Here is a 19,259-nt window from a genome sequence, read left to right on the forward strand (position 1 = left end):
CAAGACAATACAATCCAATGACTGTATTGCTGAGCATTTTGTCTGTTCAGAACAACTACAAGTAAAGCTACAACTGTTAAGTGTAGTTAACTAATAGCAAGTGACATCACGACTGTTAATTTTGGTTGCAGACATCAGTAGATTCTGAAATCATTTGAAATTTGGTAGTTATATTTTCTCACTGATTTAAGCCCCTGGAAACATTTCATATTAATTAGATAATTGTTACAATGGGTGATATTTAACCAAAATCTTTCTAAAAGACTGTTATGCCAACGTTTTATTAATGCTTCTTCAATTAACCACACAATCATATTAATAATCCTAAAGCCACTCATTCATCCCTATGAAAGGCCAAACATCCCATATAAAGCCTGGCTTTCACCTGTCACACTTAGGCATTAGGAAAGCTCTTTAAAGCACTTCCCAAGTAGATGAAAATGTGTATGTAGTATTCACAAAACTAGAAATATGTTAAGAATAACATATGATCATTTGTTAAATTACTTTTGTTTTCTTAAAAGATAATTTTGTGTCAAAATATTGTGTAATGGAGAATTTTAAAAATGAAAACAAATATAATACTATGTATAGAACTCTGTAGTCTTTAAACTAGAACAGAATTGTGTCATCCAGTGAGTTGCCCACTTATTTCCCAAAACTCCACCTGTCCCTTCATAATATGAAATCTAACACATCTCTATAGATCTTGAAGGATGGTCACCTCTTAAGATTATGGCCCATAGTCATTCCATTATTTGCTTTTCAAAGAAGTTAGTAGTAGAGCTTATAATTTTTTCTCAGCTACTTGTAAAAATTGACTATTTCAGATTCTTTACTGAATTATTTCTTAGCTTGACCTCAAAACTGTAGTAGAGTTCCAGAACAGGATAACAAACAAATCATTCTGTTGGTAAACAGTATATGCTCCTTCTGCAAATATTTTATTATTGGCTCTGAAACACATGCAGAAAGAGCTAGAATTCTCAGAGAATCTAGGACAAATATAAAGACAAAAAGAAAGTGGAAACCTTTCCAGTAGTAGCTTAATTTTCCTGGTTATTTCGGGTCCACAGTTGAGTCTCTGATGGTCCAACTGTATGTGGTGATTGCAGAGAGCACTGCTTTGTATTTCATTCTCTATGCACCCCACCCCTCATTGGGGAACTGTGCCAACAGGTCATGAGGAGATACATGGAGTACATGGTACCCTACCAGCGGCCACAAGGAACTTCTTTTGGCATTTGCTGAAGAGGACATGAGAGGCATGGGATTCAGTAACTGGGGCGAGTTCTCGGGGCTGGAGGGCGGGTCGGGTCAGGTGGACATGAGGGTGCTGACGTGAATGGGCCCACATATACATGGTGTGCATCAGACCTCAGTGACATTCATTTCCAAGCTGTTAGGTTACCGAGGGAGGAGCCTTACCCGGGCCTTCTGCTCCATTTCTAGCATTAATCTTTCATGTTGCTCAGCTATGGCCAGTGTCGCAGAATGGACCTTCTGATAGATCATTTCTCCTTCCCTTGTTTGAAAAGTGAATAGTCCTTCTCCTGTGTCACACATTCTGTGAGAATAGAGATAGGGAAAGAGATGGGTCTTCATGTGTTCAAGTGCGTAACAGTTCTCCACGCAAAAGATGCCCTCGCCCTGTTGTCACCCTCCTCCTTGACTTTCATGGGAGTTAGTGAAGCAGATTCACCCTTGAGCAAGCCAACCAATCAACAAGCACATGTCTAAATGGTACATGAGATGGAACAAAGGGTAGAAACCCATGTCTATTTAGAGTTTGAGAAGTGTGCACAACAGTGTACAGAAGCAGACACAAGCGGGTTCAGTCACTGTCGTGCATCTTTTACACGTTTCTTACTAATAAAAACAAACATTTGTTTTCCTTAAGGATTTTCACATTTGTTATTGTAACTCTACTTCCTATGATTTGATAGCTCTTGAATTTTATTTATTTATTTATTTTTTGAAATTTAAAGAATTTAAGAAGAATCTGCAGAATCTGAGAATTTTATACTCACTGCGGTAAGAACCAAGGAGACCGCACACTTTTTAGTTTATGGATTTGCAGACACAGGTTGCAGCTGACGCTGTTATTTAAACCGAGAGATCCTTAAGCAGATCTTGTGCATCGTAGGAAATGCTGCACCACAAAGACCCTATTTGGGTGTGAGGATACTTGCTTTGAATTTTGGCTTTGCCACTTACCAGCAGTGTGAACTTGGACAAGTTAAATAACTTGCCTACGCCTCCTTTTCACATCTCTAATGTAGGAACAATAATAACACTCATCTCATAAGATCCTTATGATTGTTGAAAGACTAATCTAAATATCCACCACAGAGAAATGAGTGACTTAATCTTAGTATTTTTATCTTATGGGCTATTCCACAGTGATTACTATGTCATTTCTGAGAGCATATAATAACATTAAAAGTTCTTATTATGTACATTCAAGAGGAAAAATCAGAATAGAAATTCTTTTTCAATTATTTAGTTATAATTACCTTTTTAAAACATATCTTTATTGGAATAAAACCACTGACACCTTGTTAAGGCAAGAGGATTATAGGTAGATTTTATTAACAAAGACTAATTCTAAGATGAAAAATATCTCTAATTAATACCTGAAGCCAGCTTTTAAAAATAATTGGAGGCCGTCAGAGAGACACACTCAATATCGTTATGATGTTAACCACTCAGATACTGGATATTAGCTGGATGGCTGTGTCTTCGGTTTTCAGATTATAACATCAAAAAATTGCACAAGATGCTCATGAGGCCAAACTATGTCTTCTGGCACCAAAAGGATTTTGGATTCTTGTCTAAGATTCTCTAAGGAGTTTTCAGGAGAAAAGAAATGTCTCAAGAGGCTTCAGACATCACAGAGGCTGCGAATGCCATCCCGTAGGGCCCCATAGAGCCAGCACTTAGCTTCTGTGAAAAAGATCTTAATAAAATTCACACAGCGTGAAATGGAAAGTCTGGGGGGAAAATGAAGCGTTTTCACAAAGTGAAACAAATGAGCTTTCTTTGTTGATTCAGAAGAGTAAAGAAGTCCAACAGCCAGAGCAGGGCAGGGATTGACAAGTAGTGAGTGGGGCTTGTTCCAGGGTGAGTATTGTTCACTGCCATCTGAAAAGCACTGCTTATTAGCCCTCGGAAATGAGATAATGAAGACACCAGCTGTCACTCCTTAGTCGCTGAGATGCAAAGGTCTAATACTTGCCCACCTTCTGGGGATGAACTGCCCTGAGAAGGTCTGAAAGCTTACAGAAGGTTTTCTCCAGCCTCTGAAAGGCAGCCTCCTGTAAACTTCAGCCTTTGATCAGCAAACTAGGAATGCAAACATGCTAGCTTTAAAAAGTGAAGACATTTTAGGCAAAGGGTGTTCTTTCTTCAATGTATCTAAAACTTCAATGCATCTAAATCCTAAAAGGATGTCAAACTTCTTCAGTAAGATTAGTTCATACTTGACGACTTTTGTCTGCTGTATTGGAATCAGTCATTTGGGTCTCCCTGCTTTTTGTTTAAAACATGGTCTCCTGGGACTCATAAGAAACAGATACAGAAATTTCTTTTTTTCTTATATGTCTGAATAGTTTTTGTGGGAGTAAGCCAGTATTAGCGAAGATGGGGGAAGAGAGGAAGTCATTTTGATGGTCATTGCCCAGCTACTCAATGTGTGGTCCACAGACCAGCAGCACTGGCAGCACTGGGAGCCTGTCCACACTACTGGATTGGAACCCGCAGTTAACAATATTCCAGGCGACTCCTGTGCACATTAGAGTTGGAGAAGCACTGGCCTACAGAACTCTTTCTACATGTCACCATTTCATGAAAGGGAGCCAGAGATGACACCTGGGACCTAAATGACGACCAGTCAGAAGCTGTGTCTGTGCAGCTTCAGACAGTGACATATGAGACCGAAGGGCAGAGAGGATGTACCATGACCAAAAGGGAAAAAAAATACAAAAAAAACAAAAAAAAAATCCAAAACCCAACAAACAAACCCTAAAAGAATCCTTTCCTTAACTTGGGAAGAGCTAAGATACATGTGCTACCTACATTTGAGTACCCTAACCCCCTTGCGGCTAACATGCACATTCCTCAGTTGCATTTATTTGAAGAAAAGTTGAAAATATGGGGTCTGTCATGACTCTAAATTGAATTCGATTGACGTTTATTTACTACTGTTAGCTCTCTTTATACTTAAGGTATTTTCACAAAATTAATACTTTTTCTTATCAAAAACTGGATGTTAAAGAATATCATCTCTAAGGTACTGTTAGCTTTAAGGAACAAATGAGGGTAGAACTGATAAAATTCCAAGTAGAACTGATACACTAATTTCCAGGATGGTTTTGTTTTTCGTTTTTTGTTTTTGACACAGTGATCAAGGGGTCATTATAACAGTATGCGATCCAACAGACAAAGGGCAGAGATTTCAGCCATCAAGTCACGGTCTGTCATGTTCATTTATCACAGATTTATCAAGGAGGTCCTGTCAACCAGGCATCGCCCCGAGCCTGAGGATGGAAAGGATGGAAACATACACACGACTCCTTTTCTCTGAGTACAGGGGGAATAAGCCTTGTGCTGAGAATGATACATGTGACTGCAGAATTGCTGGCAGGGAGGGGGGTTGGGGCCAACAGGAGGTAATGGGGGAGTGACCTGAACACATTATCTTCCCAGTTCAGTCCCTGATCGATAGAATGAGAGCAACAAAGCTTGGCCACAGGATTGTTTTCATTTGCCTTTTAATTAAATCAAGTGACAGCGGTCAGGAAGGGATGAATTCAGCAGACCGGGGTTGCCTGACCCCTGCACCTTCCAGGGAAAGGCCTGTATTTAGTGGTGGTGGTGGGGGAGGTACCTTGGCTGGTTACTGGACTGTAACCTCCAATCCTTTGGAATGCTCAGCCTGTTAAGAGTGAATTTTTGTGTGCCTGAGGCCTTGAGCCATGCTGTACCCATGTGGCCAGATGAATTTATCTTTTTTTTTTTTCTTAAAGCGAGAGAGTCATGAGAGGTGGGGAGGCCCAGAGGGAGAGGGAGAAGCAGACTCCCTGCTTAGCAGAGAGGACCCCAAGTTCATGACCTGAGTGACCTGAGCAGTTAAGGCAAAAACTCACCTGATTGAGCCACCCAAGCACCCCGAGTTTATCCTTATATAATGCCTGTTTTGCTCCAGTGGAGACTGGGGTCTGAGTGACTCACGTTGATCCCATGGCCTCTGCCTGCCGATATGACTGATCCTTAGTAAAAATTTTGATGCTGAAGCTTGCTATAGCTTCCCTGGTTAACGAGGCTTCTGCTCTTTCACACATCATCGTGGGGGGGAACAAGCACATCCCATGTGACTGACCTGGGAGCAGGGGAGGGGGTGAGTCCTGGAAGCCTGAGCCTTGACCCTCCTGGCCTTCTTCCCTTTGCTGGCCTTACTCTGTACTTGCACTATAGTAACCAGACCTATGAGTAGCATTGCCTTTTCTGAGTCCCATGTCTTTTTAGAAGGGCACCCAATCTGAAGGTGGTGTAGGGGACTCCTCCACTCAAGGCAGCCAGCATGTGTTTGGTGGCCAGTAGGGTCTGATTCAGTAGGAGTCTAAGAAAATTCTAGTATTTTCCCTCAATGGCTCTTTTTCAAATTCCACTTATTCTTTCCTTGTCTCTCCCACCTTGCCACTCACTTCCACAGTCATTTGAAGTAATGACTCCCAGTCTCATCTCCACTGTGTTCTAACAAGTAAGGACCAACCAGGGTTCCTGTGAATGTCCGTGGTCACAGGAAACAGAACTCCTAATGAGGGGTTCTGTTATGCAGGCTTCTCCCACTTCTCAAAGGGGAGAAACAGCTTCTGAAACAGGGTGACCTAGAGGCGACTTCACTTGAGGCTGTGCCTGCATCCTGCAAGCTATTAGTGGTCGCCCTCCTTCTCCTGCCTTGAAGTCTCAAACTTAACTCTTTACAAAGGGGTGATTTCAAAATTCCAGTCTTCTTCCAAATGGCAAACAAAAGAAATTCACCAAAAGTTCTGGAAACACTTTACTTTTAAAAAATGAACCTCAGAATACTTATCTGTGGGTCTTTCTTTCTTTCTTTTTTTAAAGATGTTATTTATTTATGCATGAGAGACCCACAGAGAGAGGCAGAGACATAGGCAGAGGGAGAAGCAGGCTCCCTGCAGGAAGCCCGATTCAGGACTCAATCCCAGGACCCCGGGATCACAACCTGAGCCGAAGACAGATGCTCAACCACTGAGCCATCCAGGCGTCCCTTTGTGGGTCTTTCGATACAATTTGACACAGACGAATCTGTGCACCTCTGGCAATGTTGTCCACGTTCATGGTTGTATGGCTTTGTTCTCTATGTAAGTTTTGCAATATTATAGATATGTTTCATGACCAAATATTTGTCCTCTGTGCACACAATAGTTTTAAACTCTCAGCAATGGAGAAGAGCAGGAGCACTTTCCTGAAAACCCTGTGGTGTATCTATTCAGTATTTAAAATTTAATGTTTAATTATAGAAAGTAATGAAATTCTTCAAAGCACAGCCTTTCTGCAGAGCGAGTAAAACCAATTAACACTTTTATTCCATTAACAGTTTAATCTTTATTGTCATTTAACAATGCAGGCATTCTACTTTTCTGTTAGCAGCTACGAAAAGGCTGAAGTTTCTATCAGCTCTGATGAGTCAAGACTTGGATCTGTGGTAAGAAACTGCCAGCAAAATGGACAAATAGACAAAAGCAATAGCACAGCAAGACTGGAAATAGACTCAACTGGCAGGAGAGCTAAAGACGTGATGGGAGTGTCATCCCCAGTCTGTGAGGGAAGCTGGATTCACCAATAAAGCGTGTTGGACATGAGTTTCTCTAAAGCAAGTGAAAAAAAAAAGTAGTAGAAGAAAACAGAAGAATTCCTATATAAACTCAGAAGGAGGAAGGAGTTTCAAGCTATGATCCAAGCCAAAAGGTGACCAAAGGAAAAAAATGAATCTGCTTGAAAACAACCTCTAAGAAAAACAAAAACAAAACAAAAACAAAACTAAAAACTAGGAAAAATATTTAGAACTCACAACACATGATGTGTTCTCATCTATAAAGTAGGTTTATTATGTCAGTACTTTTTTCAGAGGGCTGTTCGAACATTAAATGAATTAATATATGTAAATCTTAAAATACTATCTGTATAATTATTATCCATTAAATAGTAGTATTTTTATCACTACTACTGTCAAAATATCTAAAGCATAGTGCTAGATGAAAAAAGGGGTGACAGTAATATGTGTAGTATACTAACATGTTTGTAAAAAAAAGTATGTCTTTGCTTGCATGTACATGAAACTGGACAAATGCACAAAAAAGTAACTGTGCTATTTATTGGGGGTGAAGTGGACGTGATAAAAAAGGTAAGTTTAGGAGGAATATTTATATTTTTCACTGATACTTCTTTATGTAAATGGTCAAACTAAAAAAAAAAGAAGTGCTACTAATGTATTAATTGGATTTAATTAATTAAAATTAAATTAATGCTAAATTTTAAAGCAAGGGTCAGAGTACTCTCACAGGGTTTTTGTGAAGATGTGGTGTTTATAATGTGTCTAGCTCAGTCTCTTGTGACTTAGCAAATACACTTTTACTGTTAAACTTATAAAATATTATACTGATCATGTGGATCCTCCCTTCCATATGAAAACACACACACATAATCTCTGGCCAGTGTAGCACAAACATCTGAGCTAATATTCAAGACAACCAGGTTTGCAGAATTCTGGTGTTTAATGAATTGAAGTAACAGCGACAATTGTAGCAACAGTGAAAATAATAGCTAGCACCCATGGGGTAGCGATAGGCCAACCTTAGTGTTGACACAGTATGTGCATTACCTCACTGAGCCTCAAACATCTACAGGGTCCTCACTGCTTCCCATTACAGAAAACACCGTCCTAAGGAGGCAAAGAAATCTGCCCAAGGTCATTGAAATTTAAGTGGCTGAGCTGTGGTCTGAACCCAGACCAGTGATTTTCAAGTGCACCTTATTATCACAGAGCTAGATTTTGTTCATTCAAGATGAGAAGCAGAAACTCATGCATAATTCTTTGATTATGAAAATTTCTGTAGAGGAGAGAAAGAGAGAGCTGAGAACAGGGCTTGAGATAAAATGTTTTGAAGGTGGTCACTCCTTCTTTGCTGCTGTTCCTTTTCTGTCAAATCAAGTTTCCGAGAATATTTCTCAATGGCATGCCCGTAAAATGCATGTTAAGCTAAATCAGGCAATTAATCAATAAAACAGGTGAATTGCAATCAAACCCTCCCTGCACTCCCAAATTCATCTCAAGACCTTTGTAAGGAGGAAGGTATAGTAGAACATTTGTCATCTTCTCTGCCTCTTGACTTTATTATTGTATGACTCCAAATATTTAATGCATATGGTGGCTGTTGGTTGATTTCACCATTGATTGGTACCTTAGGGATACAACGCTTTCCTGCAAACAAGTTAAGAAACCCGATCCTGCAAGGAGATCTTGATTTTAGTCCAGCATCTGCTGAAAATCAATTTTGTGAAATACCTTTTTTTTTTGAAATACCTTTTTGATCCTTTATAAAACGTTTTTTTAATCAAAGCGTTGATCTAAATGATCTCTAGTGTACAAATGTGTTTGAAGATTCTCTAAGTCTTCCACTTGTGATGGCCAAATCACAATCAAATTAATTAAAATATTTCTATCTTTTCAAAATATTTTCAATGTTTCAATTTCATTCCATTTTATTTACTTTTTCTTACTTTTGAATTAACTCCTTTGGTTTTTCGACTCAATGCAAAAAAAAAAAAAATCAATCGAGTGTCCCTAAAATTTTGGCTTTAGTAAATTTTTAAAAAGAGATACATAAAAGATGCTTTTCTACTTAACCTTCCTTTCTGCCTCAAAAATTTAGAATTGAAAAATCCACCATGTAAAGATCTAAAGTCATAGCACTTTACTTGCTATTTAATTATGTCAATAAATGATCACAAATAACTACCATTGTCATTATTAAATTGGTATATTATAGGTTTTTGAAGGTTTAGGGCAAGAATTTTTTTTAAAGGTTTACAGCTAATTGTATATTCATCCTGTATACATCTCCTGGTGGCTTTATTGGAAAAATAAATTCTTCTGGAGTAGGAGTTTAACAACCTTAACACTCAGTGTCAATCACAAAAATCACCTCATGCACTCCATGCACTTATTGATTGAAATGACTTGAAAATTATCAGTATGATGGCTACCTGACAGGTATTGATTTTGTAGTCCCTCATAGTGAAAAATAAAGCAAAATAAAATGTAAAAGAGAAAAAAAAATTTTTGAAGAATGATCCTACAGCATAAGTGTATTCTTCCGAATGGAGTTGGCCAAACTGCCAAAAAGAGAACAGAGAACTGATCCATCTTATGCTCCTGGCTGACGTATGCTTGTTCTATTTTAAAACTGCTTGGGGGAGGCTGGGCATATATCATATGAAACAGCTACCAACATCTACTCAAACCTATTTGGCTGGGAAAGAGCTAATAACAAAATCAAGTCAAGTGAAAACTTAAATTCTGTCATTTAGAAATTATACTTCCCTTTTAAAGTGAATTTGTCAAGATATGGTTGGGGAATTTTTACAGTTTAACAGGCAAGTTACTAATATTTACTCACTGAATTAAAAGAGTTATGTTTCTCTTCACTGTTTTGAGAGGAGCCTAAAAATGAGATCATTCTGTTCCCTCAGAGCAAAAGAGCCTATAATCAGGGCTTCCAAATTATGTTTTTATTCTCTTTTTGCTCTGAATATAATTAATGAAGGTAATTTTTAAATTAAAGATAACTTCAGTATCTCAAGTGACTAGAGAGGAAAATGTTTAAACTGTATCCACATAGAAAAGAAATGCAAGACTATACTTGATTTTACATTAATTTACATTTTCATATTACAATCTTGCCTTTTCTTTTTAGGGTATTTTTATGCATTCATTGACATTTTCTTTTGGACATCAACCAATCACATATCAGGCACTGTATTATTTTAAAAATCATATTAAAAAAGAAATAAGCAAATAATAAACATTAACTTATGTTGCCTTTACTCTCATTACATATATTTATCTTTTCCTTTAAAAAACTCAGCAAATGAGTAGGTGATTATATGAAATACATCATATAATAACACATTTTGGAGATTAAGAGCTAGTGAATTGGTTATCTTTATTGTGTTAAAATTTTCTCTAGAGGTTTTTGGTTGACAGATCACTGATAGAGTGTAACTTTTAGTCTCTCTGTCATTATCAAAACCAGCCACCCAGTAAAATGACACAATCATTCTGATATACTGAGGGGCAAATACTGATGGGTATTTCAAAAGATGTGAACGTATGTTTAAGTTACAGCCTTTTCATTAGTTTTGTAACAGAAATGAAAATTTAGTGCCACGGTGAAAACATGAATTTACTTAAATTTTAAAAATTGAAGAATTTCAAATGCAACTAGATTTTTTTTAATAATGCCAAATGTCATCATTCCAAGTTAATAGATGTTATTTTTTATTATAATTTTTAAATATTTAATTTATTTATTTATGAGAGAGGAAAGCAGAGACATAGGCAGAGGGAGAAGCAGGACTTAATCCCAGGACTCCGGGATCACAACCAGAGACGAGGGCAGACACTTAACCACTGAGCCACTCAGGTTTCCCAGGTTAATAGATTTTAAACCTTAAATTTTAAACTCCATTTAAATTTTAAATTCTAAAAAAATCAAAATTGGGAGTATAGTCAATGCTATTGTAATGATCAAAAATCAAAATTGGGAGTATAGTCAATGCTATTGTAATGATATTGCACGGTGACAGGCTCCAGTTGTGGTGAGCACAGCATAACATATAGAGATGTTGAATCACGAAGCTGTACACTAGAAACTAATGTAACATAGTGTGTCAATTATACTAAAATAAAAAAAAACTGAATTGAAGATATGGTGAATAGATCATCTGAATCACCTTCAAAGTAGAAGCTAAGAAATGGAGCAAATATTTTCCCATCATAAATAAAAGTGTCAACCCTCTTATGTTATCCTTTGGTTATCTTAGACTTTCTTAGGTGTTAGAGTTTGGGGCTCATCAAGGTTTATCCTGATGTGTCCTAGTTAAGAAGTGAGCAGCCATCTCTGTTTCCCCTCATGAATTAGGTATAAATTTATATTATGGCACCTGTAATATCTCACACTTTTAATTTTACATGCCTTTTTCCCAACTAGACTTTTAATACAAGACATGAAAGGAAGGAAAATCACACTGGCTCAAAAATCTAAAAAATCTAGAGACAAAGCAGCAACGATTCAGGGGTTCTTAGGGGAGCTGACTTCTGAGAATATAATTCTTTTTACTCTTTGAGCAAGTTTTCCATCCCTAACCCCCCACCCATCCACCTTCACCTCCAACCTACATGAAATAGATTCCAGATTCCTACATATACCAAGTCATGGAATGAAGTAAATGACAGAAGAGATACTCATATTGAAGGTTCTAGAAAAGAGGTACAGAAATGGACATTGCGTAAGTGAAAAAAAAATATTACTCATCCTACTCTTACCAAATTTTGGTTTTCAGTATTGCTGTTCTTAAAGTTAGAAGGTTTGGCTACCTGATTAATAAGGTCTTTCAAATACAGAATTATCTAACTAAGCTACGACTTAGTTCCATTTAAGGGGGGTAGTTTTCTTTAAACTCCATCTAGTAATAGCAGTGTTTCAAGAGGTGGTCCAGACTATTAAAACATGATTTACTATGTTGTGTTTCTTCAGTCTTGACTTGGGTACTTTTCCTTTTCTTTAGTAACTTCCATGTAAAGGTTAAGAAGATGGAGGCACATGAAGTCATCTTACTGCTGTCCAGGTGTTCAAGGAAGAAAGGGCATGGGCTCCAGCATGAACCTGCAGGTCATATCATGGTTCATTTATGTCCATCTTAGATCAGCGCAGTTTATCATTTATTGAGCTTCAATAGTCACATGACTACTATTGGAAATTGTCACTCAAACTGTCTGCCTCACATCCTGAGATCACCTTTATAGAACCAAGAGCCCACTCTTCATAGCAGGTGTGTTGGGTCACTTTATGTGGCAACTTGACTAGACCACAGGGTGCCTAGACATTAAATTAAACAATGTCCTGTGTGTGTGTGTGTGTGTGTGTGTTTATAGATGTGACTAATATTTGAATCAGAATACTAAGTGAAGCAGGTTGTCCTCCCCATGGTGGGTGGGTCTCATCCAATCCACTGAAGCCAGAACAGAAGAAAAGGGGTCAAGGGACAATTCACTCTTTCTGCCTCACTATTTTTGAGCTGGGACATTAGTCTTCTCCTGCACTTGGACGAGAATTTACACCAGCAGCCCTCCTGGGTCTCTGGCTTGCTCACTGCGGATGGCAAGACTTCCCAGTTTGACTAACACCGCAGCCACATCTTAGTCTTCTAACCCTGCCAGTACTCCCCTGGGCCAGTGGATATCTGACTTCCTGTCTCTAGGCATTTGTGAATGGTGAGTGGGATCCATGTTCCTGGTGTGACAAAAAGTATGAGGGTGGTGCAGAGAGCAAAGAATGGAGAAGACTAGACTTTACAAGAGGAATGTATCTCTGTTTTCATTTTTGCTTCACTGTGGATGTGGCTCTTGCAGTTCTTCCTGCTGAGATGCGCGCCGACTTTTGCTTTCTGAGTCAGTGTGTAGTGGAAAAAGAAGAAAACTCCTGCCCACTAAAGCCAAGGTGGCACTTTCTATTCTCCAAACACAGCCCTTGACTCAGCATGACTTGCATAACCAGGGCACCTTCTCCCTAATCTGCTAAGCGTTTTTATTTGCCTTGAGTACTATTATTACAACAAAAGAAATATGAAGTCAACATTCTGCTTCTGAAATCTAGAGTAAGATTTGCATCTCTCTAGCAGGTTTTTGTAAATTTTCAAAAGTTAGGTCTAGGTGACTAAGTCAGAGTTTTATTATATATCCTGGCTAGAGAGAAGCTGAGACATGACTTAAGAGAGGACTCTCTTCCTTCCAGGCCTGGGTGATGATGGGACAGAAAAAAAAAAAAAAAAGGAGGTAGAGAAAGCACTGGGTGAGGCTTACATATCCTGATGTCTCTTATCTGAGTGGAAATTCTGGAGAAGACAGGAATTAACAAGTGAGTATCTAGATTGAGCGAGAGGCCCTACCCTTGTGACTCTCCATGGGCCTCAGTTCAGAGGTAGAGCATCTAGAAAGTTCTGTGCAGAAGACTGGGGTTGAAGAAGAGGATATACACATTCTAAGATTAAAGAAAATGCTTTGATCAGTGGATCCAGTGAAAAGTGACAGCATATTCCCCTTAAAGGCCAAACGGATTGGGCTATACTTCAGCAGATGCCAGTGTGGGGCAGACCAGACCAGATGGTGCTTGATCCGAGGTTCCTCTACTATCTAAGGCCATGTAAGTGCTGTGTGTTCAAAGAACATACTACATAAAACAGAAGAAAGAGGAGGAAACCAGTATATAACCAAGATGACACACCCCAAAATGACAATTTAAAATGGCAAGTTAAAATGACCTCCTTCTCTTCAGGAGGGGGCTTATGAAAAATATTAGATGGAAAATAAAGAATCTCCACTATCTCTGCCCAACTGAGTTGTATTAAATTCTAGAGCCAGCTATAGTTGGGAAAGAGTTGCAGTTTTAAATAGCAACATCCTCACTTCCTTGCCTGTGAAACTAATTGGCAAAGGTTTTCACTTCCTGTCATCTCACATTTACATAGTCCTCAGGTCAGAGCTACAGGCTGTCCAGACATTTGTGGGGGAACATCTTTCCAAGTTTCTGCCCACGCTCTTTCCAATTCCTCTCCTATATCACTCCCAGCTTCCATAGTCATTTGTGGGTATGGAGTAAGATGACTGGTGTGATTACCGGAGAGACTCTTGCCATTGACAGAAAAACTACAGAAAGAGCCAAAATCAAAAAGAAAAAAAAATTTATTCTTAGATGTTGATCCTCGAGGATGATTTGTGCCAGAACAGGCTCTAATGGTCTGGATGTCAAAAGAGGCCAACTGAAGAAGGTGTCACCAGGGAAGGCACGTATGAGCACTGGAATCCTTTCTGTTGTGACTGTTCACACCTGGAATTGGAGAGTGTGAGTTAGTGAGCCAGAGACCACTTTCTGATGCTGCTCAGCAAGTGGAGAGAGAGTACGGTGTGTGAGAGAGAAGCTGCAAATCAACAACAAAAAGACGCCTGGAAAAGGTCAGTGAGTCAGATGGTGATAAAAATCAACAAAGATCGAGTGAAGAAAATGATTATTCAAACAAGAGTAGCTTTCAGTGAATGAGCTGGCTGCAGCTGAAGGACAGAAAAGGCCTCAGGAGCCAGGGAGGAGACAGTGAGGATCAGAACAAGCAGGGAAAAGTCAACTCTGCAATGTAAAAATTATTTGCAGAGTCCCATACTCAGAGAATATTCTAGATGGACCTCTCCTTGCTCGTTCTGCCCACAGCCCTAGCTGAGTGAACTGACTGCATGTTCCTGACAACTTAACAGGTGGGCAAGATTCTCAAATTCTCCCAGGCAGTGACTTAAGCTAGGAGATGTGCTCCAGGCCTCAGTGTTGGGTGCTTGGCATCGAGGGAGGGACTCAGGAGAAGGTGAACAGGTCCTGGCGAGGGTGTGTGGCCCCTTCCTGAATTTTCAGCTCTCTGTTCCATTCTGTCTAATGTTAGATAAAATTTATTTCATGTGATGGAGGCCATCAGGCCTCAGACAATGGGGACCCCTTCTATATTTTGGACAAACATTTGAGGTTGTCACTTCTGCTCCCTATGTTTGAAACTTGAGTTTTCGGAGCATGCCAGGGATGGTTTCCTGCTCATCTGACGTAGGAGAGAACTAAAAGCCACAAGGACCCCTCTCTCAGGATGAAATTCTCATTAGCTCTTTCACTCATTCCCCATTCTTCCATCATTGTTTCCTGTGTGCAACCAATGGCCCCAGCGTAGGGCAGGCAGCTCAGGGACAGGTGGTGACACGAAGAGCTCCAGGGGCGAGGAGATTCTGGTGCTTCCTGCTAGGGGTTCTGACTCTCCCCACAGTCAGAGGGGCCTCTGACTCACCAGACCTCAATGCCTGGGCCCAAACCCATTCCTTTCATATTCCCAGAAATCTCTCCAATGGTTAATCAAGCACCTTCAGGACAGTCGAGGCGGGTTGGTGGTAGGAAAGACATTCAATACTGATGCAACTGAGAGGTATTTACAGAAACAGAGCTCTGATTTTCCAGAGGGGCCAACTTCTAGTCTGTAGGAATGAAAGCCATGACCGCATTGATGCCACTAACCAGAGGGCTGCCTGGAGATCCTACTTTCCTGGGGGTCATCAGGAGGAGAGGGAGAGGTAAGAAAACCCCAACTTACAGACCTGCCAAGCTAACATCCCTTACAACTGTGGCAAGAGCTGGTCAAGGCACCTGATGCAGCTAATTTAAGAACTTGCCCCCAACCCCACAGAGGCCCCTCAGCTTCTCTGCACGAGTGGCCGGGCAGAGATGGGGAGAAGACAGATGGGCCAGCTGCTCTGCATCCTCTCCCGCCACCTCCTCAGCTCAGGATGACATACTGTGGAAGCCCCAAGGAGGTGGGGCTTTCTGGGAATCTTTCCTACCACTCTCAGCCTGGCACTGACTGTTGTAAAGAATGGAATAAAAATGCCATAAGGAAAGTAGTTGAGAGAAATTTACTCTTTTACCCTTGAGACCTAATGGGGATTCAAGCAGTATGCATTTTATTTTATTTTTCTTAATGGTCAAAGCCCTTGGCTGCATACTGTAAATACCTATCATGGATCAAAGCAATCCTAGTGAAAAATCTTCCTTTCAGCTTCGCTAGTTGTTAAAGCTCCATGAAGTGCTCATTTTAAATGCTATCTTCTAGATGAACAAAAAGATCATTTGTTGCTAAGCTATATCTGTATGATTTCATTTTTTTTCTTATTGCATATCAGGATGTTTATAGAATCTCAATTATGTAACGTTTTGTATTGTTCCGTTATCTACAATTCTAAATGCTTGTGCTATAAAGTTATCTTATGTTTATATAATTCATACTATTTTTTTTCCATCTAGGGATTGATTACTCATTTCAGTTCCCAACAGTTACTGCTCTTGCTACTTTAATTAGGTTTTCCTACCGATTGAGGGAGAGAAGGAATAGGCAAGGTAGAGAACAAGAGAATTGAAAACCAAATCTCTTTTTTCTTCTCAATTTATGTCAAAGGCAGTGGTAAAGGTTTTGAGACCAGGATTAAGAGATGAAGTGGCACCAGGATGGCATCTAACAGCGGGAAGGAGAATGTGCCAGGCTAAGACGATGCCCTGGAAGGGACCTACTACCCTGGGAAACACACGGAGGAGGAGTCCCAGGGCTTGGGCTCAGCTCCCACGCTCTGGAAAAGTCACCTGACCCATAAGTCTCAGCTGCTCATCTATAAAACGGTTCGCCTTATGCACTTTATAGGATTGCTGCGAGGACCAAAATGTGAAAGCATTTTGGCAACTGTCAACCACTTTGAAATGAAAGATATTATTAGCGTGTGATTATGAAAGATGATTTCACAAGAGCCCTACAGTATCTGGAAACTAACACTAAAACATCCTCCTTAGAAAATGTCCTCTTGCTGTGCTTCTGAATATCCTTGGCCCCTGCTCCATCCCCGGATGATGCTGCATTTGCTGTGTTTGGAGATGGTGCTTCCTGGCCTCAAACTGTGACCCACAAGGCCTCTGACAGGCCAATCACACCCTGGCGTGTGCTCTGTCAAACCAGCAACTGTCCCTGTAAGAGAATTTGCCCATGAAAAACTGCTTCCCCTGGTAAAGTGGCAGCTTTCCACAGGGGAAATCTGCCTTCTGCTTCCACCAACTCAGAGGGTATTCGAGAAGGGAACAAAAACCACTCTGCTATTTCACCAGCTCATGTAAAGGTCATTTTTCACCGTGTTTCTCCTGCAGTGGAAGGTTGTGCTTGTATAGCACTGGTAATGTTGCCTTTTTGGAAATTCACTTTTGTTCTCAGGGGCTGTGCTATCTTCCCGCTATACGAGTTTCATTATATTTAGTGCAGCAGAGCATGTAGATGATGTAGTTAGAATGGCAGGCAAAATAGCCCATTACTATACCTATTGTCAGCTTTCTGCATATTTAGTAGGAAATGCAAAAAATATTTATATATTGGAATAAATGGCCAGGCTTAGTTTCTGATTTTTGATTTGGGTGACCTTAGGTATTTTTCTCTGGGGTTCTACCTAAAACATGGCAATTTACCTTGGTGCAAAGAGTAAGAAAACAATTTATTTTAGTGAAAATTTCTTATTCCTTTAGAGTTTCTGTGTTATTGCAGAGTTCACTTGAATCAGTTTTACTAGTAAAGAGAGCAATGATATATAGTTTGTCAGAATCCTATGCTGTTGTTTTAGCTGTTTTTGTGGAATATTTGTTTTTAACATTTTAAAGTCACATAAATACGATTGAATTTAACTTCAGAGACATGAAGTATTTTGCCGTTAATGTAAACCCATGCCAAAGAAAATAATCTAATAATTTACTACTTAAATCTTCTCGTTGAAGAGTTCTGGATTCAGGGAGACATTTCTTTTCTGGATGTGCTCACAGTGACTTGCGTGACTTTCAAAGTATTCATTGCTCTCTATCTGGACCAGTATCTATTCTCTGTCCTTTTCTGATGTATATGCCTGGCATGGTGCCCTGGAAAGCTGACTCCTACACCCCAGCTTTGCTTGCCTTCTGGTTTGGCCAAAAGGGGGGGTTCTCCCAGAAGAGAGTGGGAGTGAGCAGGAGGTATTATTTCCCACCCATTCCTTCCCACCTCAGCACTGTGGTTTTGTCAAGCTTCCATCCTCCAAGGATCCAAGCTCTCTCTGGGTTCTGGTTTCCTTGTTCCCTCAGGCACAGAGTAGATAAAAGCTTCTCTCAGCTGCTAGTCTGGGGGTGCCCAACACCCTATGTTTGTTCCATAATCATTGTTCCATAATCTTTAAAAGAGTTCCTGCACTGAATTCTCCCCAAATTCATTGAGTAAGTAATTTCTGTACTGCTGGGCCTAAACTTAATTCATAACATGTAATTTAATCTTTCAGACTCTCTGTTTTCTCCTTTATAAAGTAAGGAAAATAATAGCGGTGCAGCTAGATTGCTGCGATGAACAATAATAAGGATGGTGACACTAATAATAATAATAATGATAATAATAATAAGCACAGTACTGGGCATACATGATGTACCTAATCAAAAGGTCAGCTTCTATCCATAGTATCAATACTTGTAGAATGCAAAGGTGGTCACAAACTACTTGCCATCCTATATTCACACTCTTGCTGTGTGCCTTTGCAGGTCCTCCCACCAACACCTGAGCACTGGACATTAAGCAGGGGGATATTTTTTAACATGAGTCTCCAAAGCTGTGTTGGCCAGGTGTGTCAACAGACGATCTTGGGTATCGCATATTAGTTAAAATTAGAAATTGAACAATATTGTACAGTACGAACCCAAAGAGAAGGAACTAGATAGCAGAAGAAAAATGTTTTGTGGACTATAATCTTAAGAGAAAGATAACACAAAACTTAAACACACCAGGACTTTGGCTTAGAAGACTTCTCAAGTTAGATCATGGAGTTTATCTAGATGAAAGCTAGCGCCATATGATCTTGAGTTTGGGGCAGGAGGGCTAGCTCTTAGCTAAATCAAACCGAATATGACAACAAAGACTACCCAAATATTTTCTACCCTGAGACATGAATACCACAGGAGAATGAGCTTCTAATGTGCAGTCCTGAAGGATTCTCCAGAAAATTGCGATAATGACTAGCCAGAGGAATTCAAGAGCCATGCCTTTTCAATTAGATGTTGGGTACTTTCAAAACATTGGGCTGGTCCAGTCCATGTCAAGTCTCTGAGAGAAGTACTAGGAGATGGGCATTTTGGGGAGAAGACATCATAGTTGGTCATTAATGTCCCCCTTACTTTAGATCAAAAGGAAAATAATTCTAAGATGAGACATCAGGCTTATCCTCAGTGCTGCTGTGCTCTATGTCAGTGAGGTATTTCTAGGCTCTTTGAAGGCACTCACGTTGAGACAAGGATAATAACTTACTTGGAAGATACCTTCTTTTCTAAATATGG

The 19,259-nt window shown here is 39.7% G+C and overlaps 1 protein-coding gene across 1 annotated transcript in view; it reads right to left on the reverse strand.

Annotated features, from left to right (window-relative positions):
* Positions 1-19,259, reverse strand: part of LOC129514655 (docking protein 6) — a 363,401-nt gene that overhangs the window by 80,280 nt on the left and 263,862 nt on the right. Inside the window, exon 6 of the mRNA XM_055333417.1 lies at positions 1,429-1,567. Coding sequence (XP_055189392.1) covers positions 1,429-1,567 — 139 coding nt within the window. The remainder of the gene's footprint in view (positions 1-1,428; positions 1,568-19,259) is intronic.

This window comes from Nyctereutes procyonoides, unplaced genomic scaffold (assembly GCF_905146905.1).
Source record: "Nyctereutes procyonoides isolate TBG_1078 unplaced genomic scaffold, NYPRO_anot_genome, whole genome shotgun sequence".
NCBI classification, from domain to species: domain Eukaryota; kingdom Metazoa; phylum Chordata; class Mammalia; order Carnivora; family Canidae; genus Nyctereutes; species Nyctereutes procyonoides.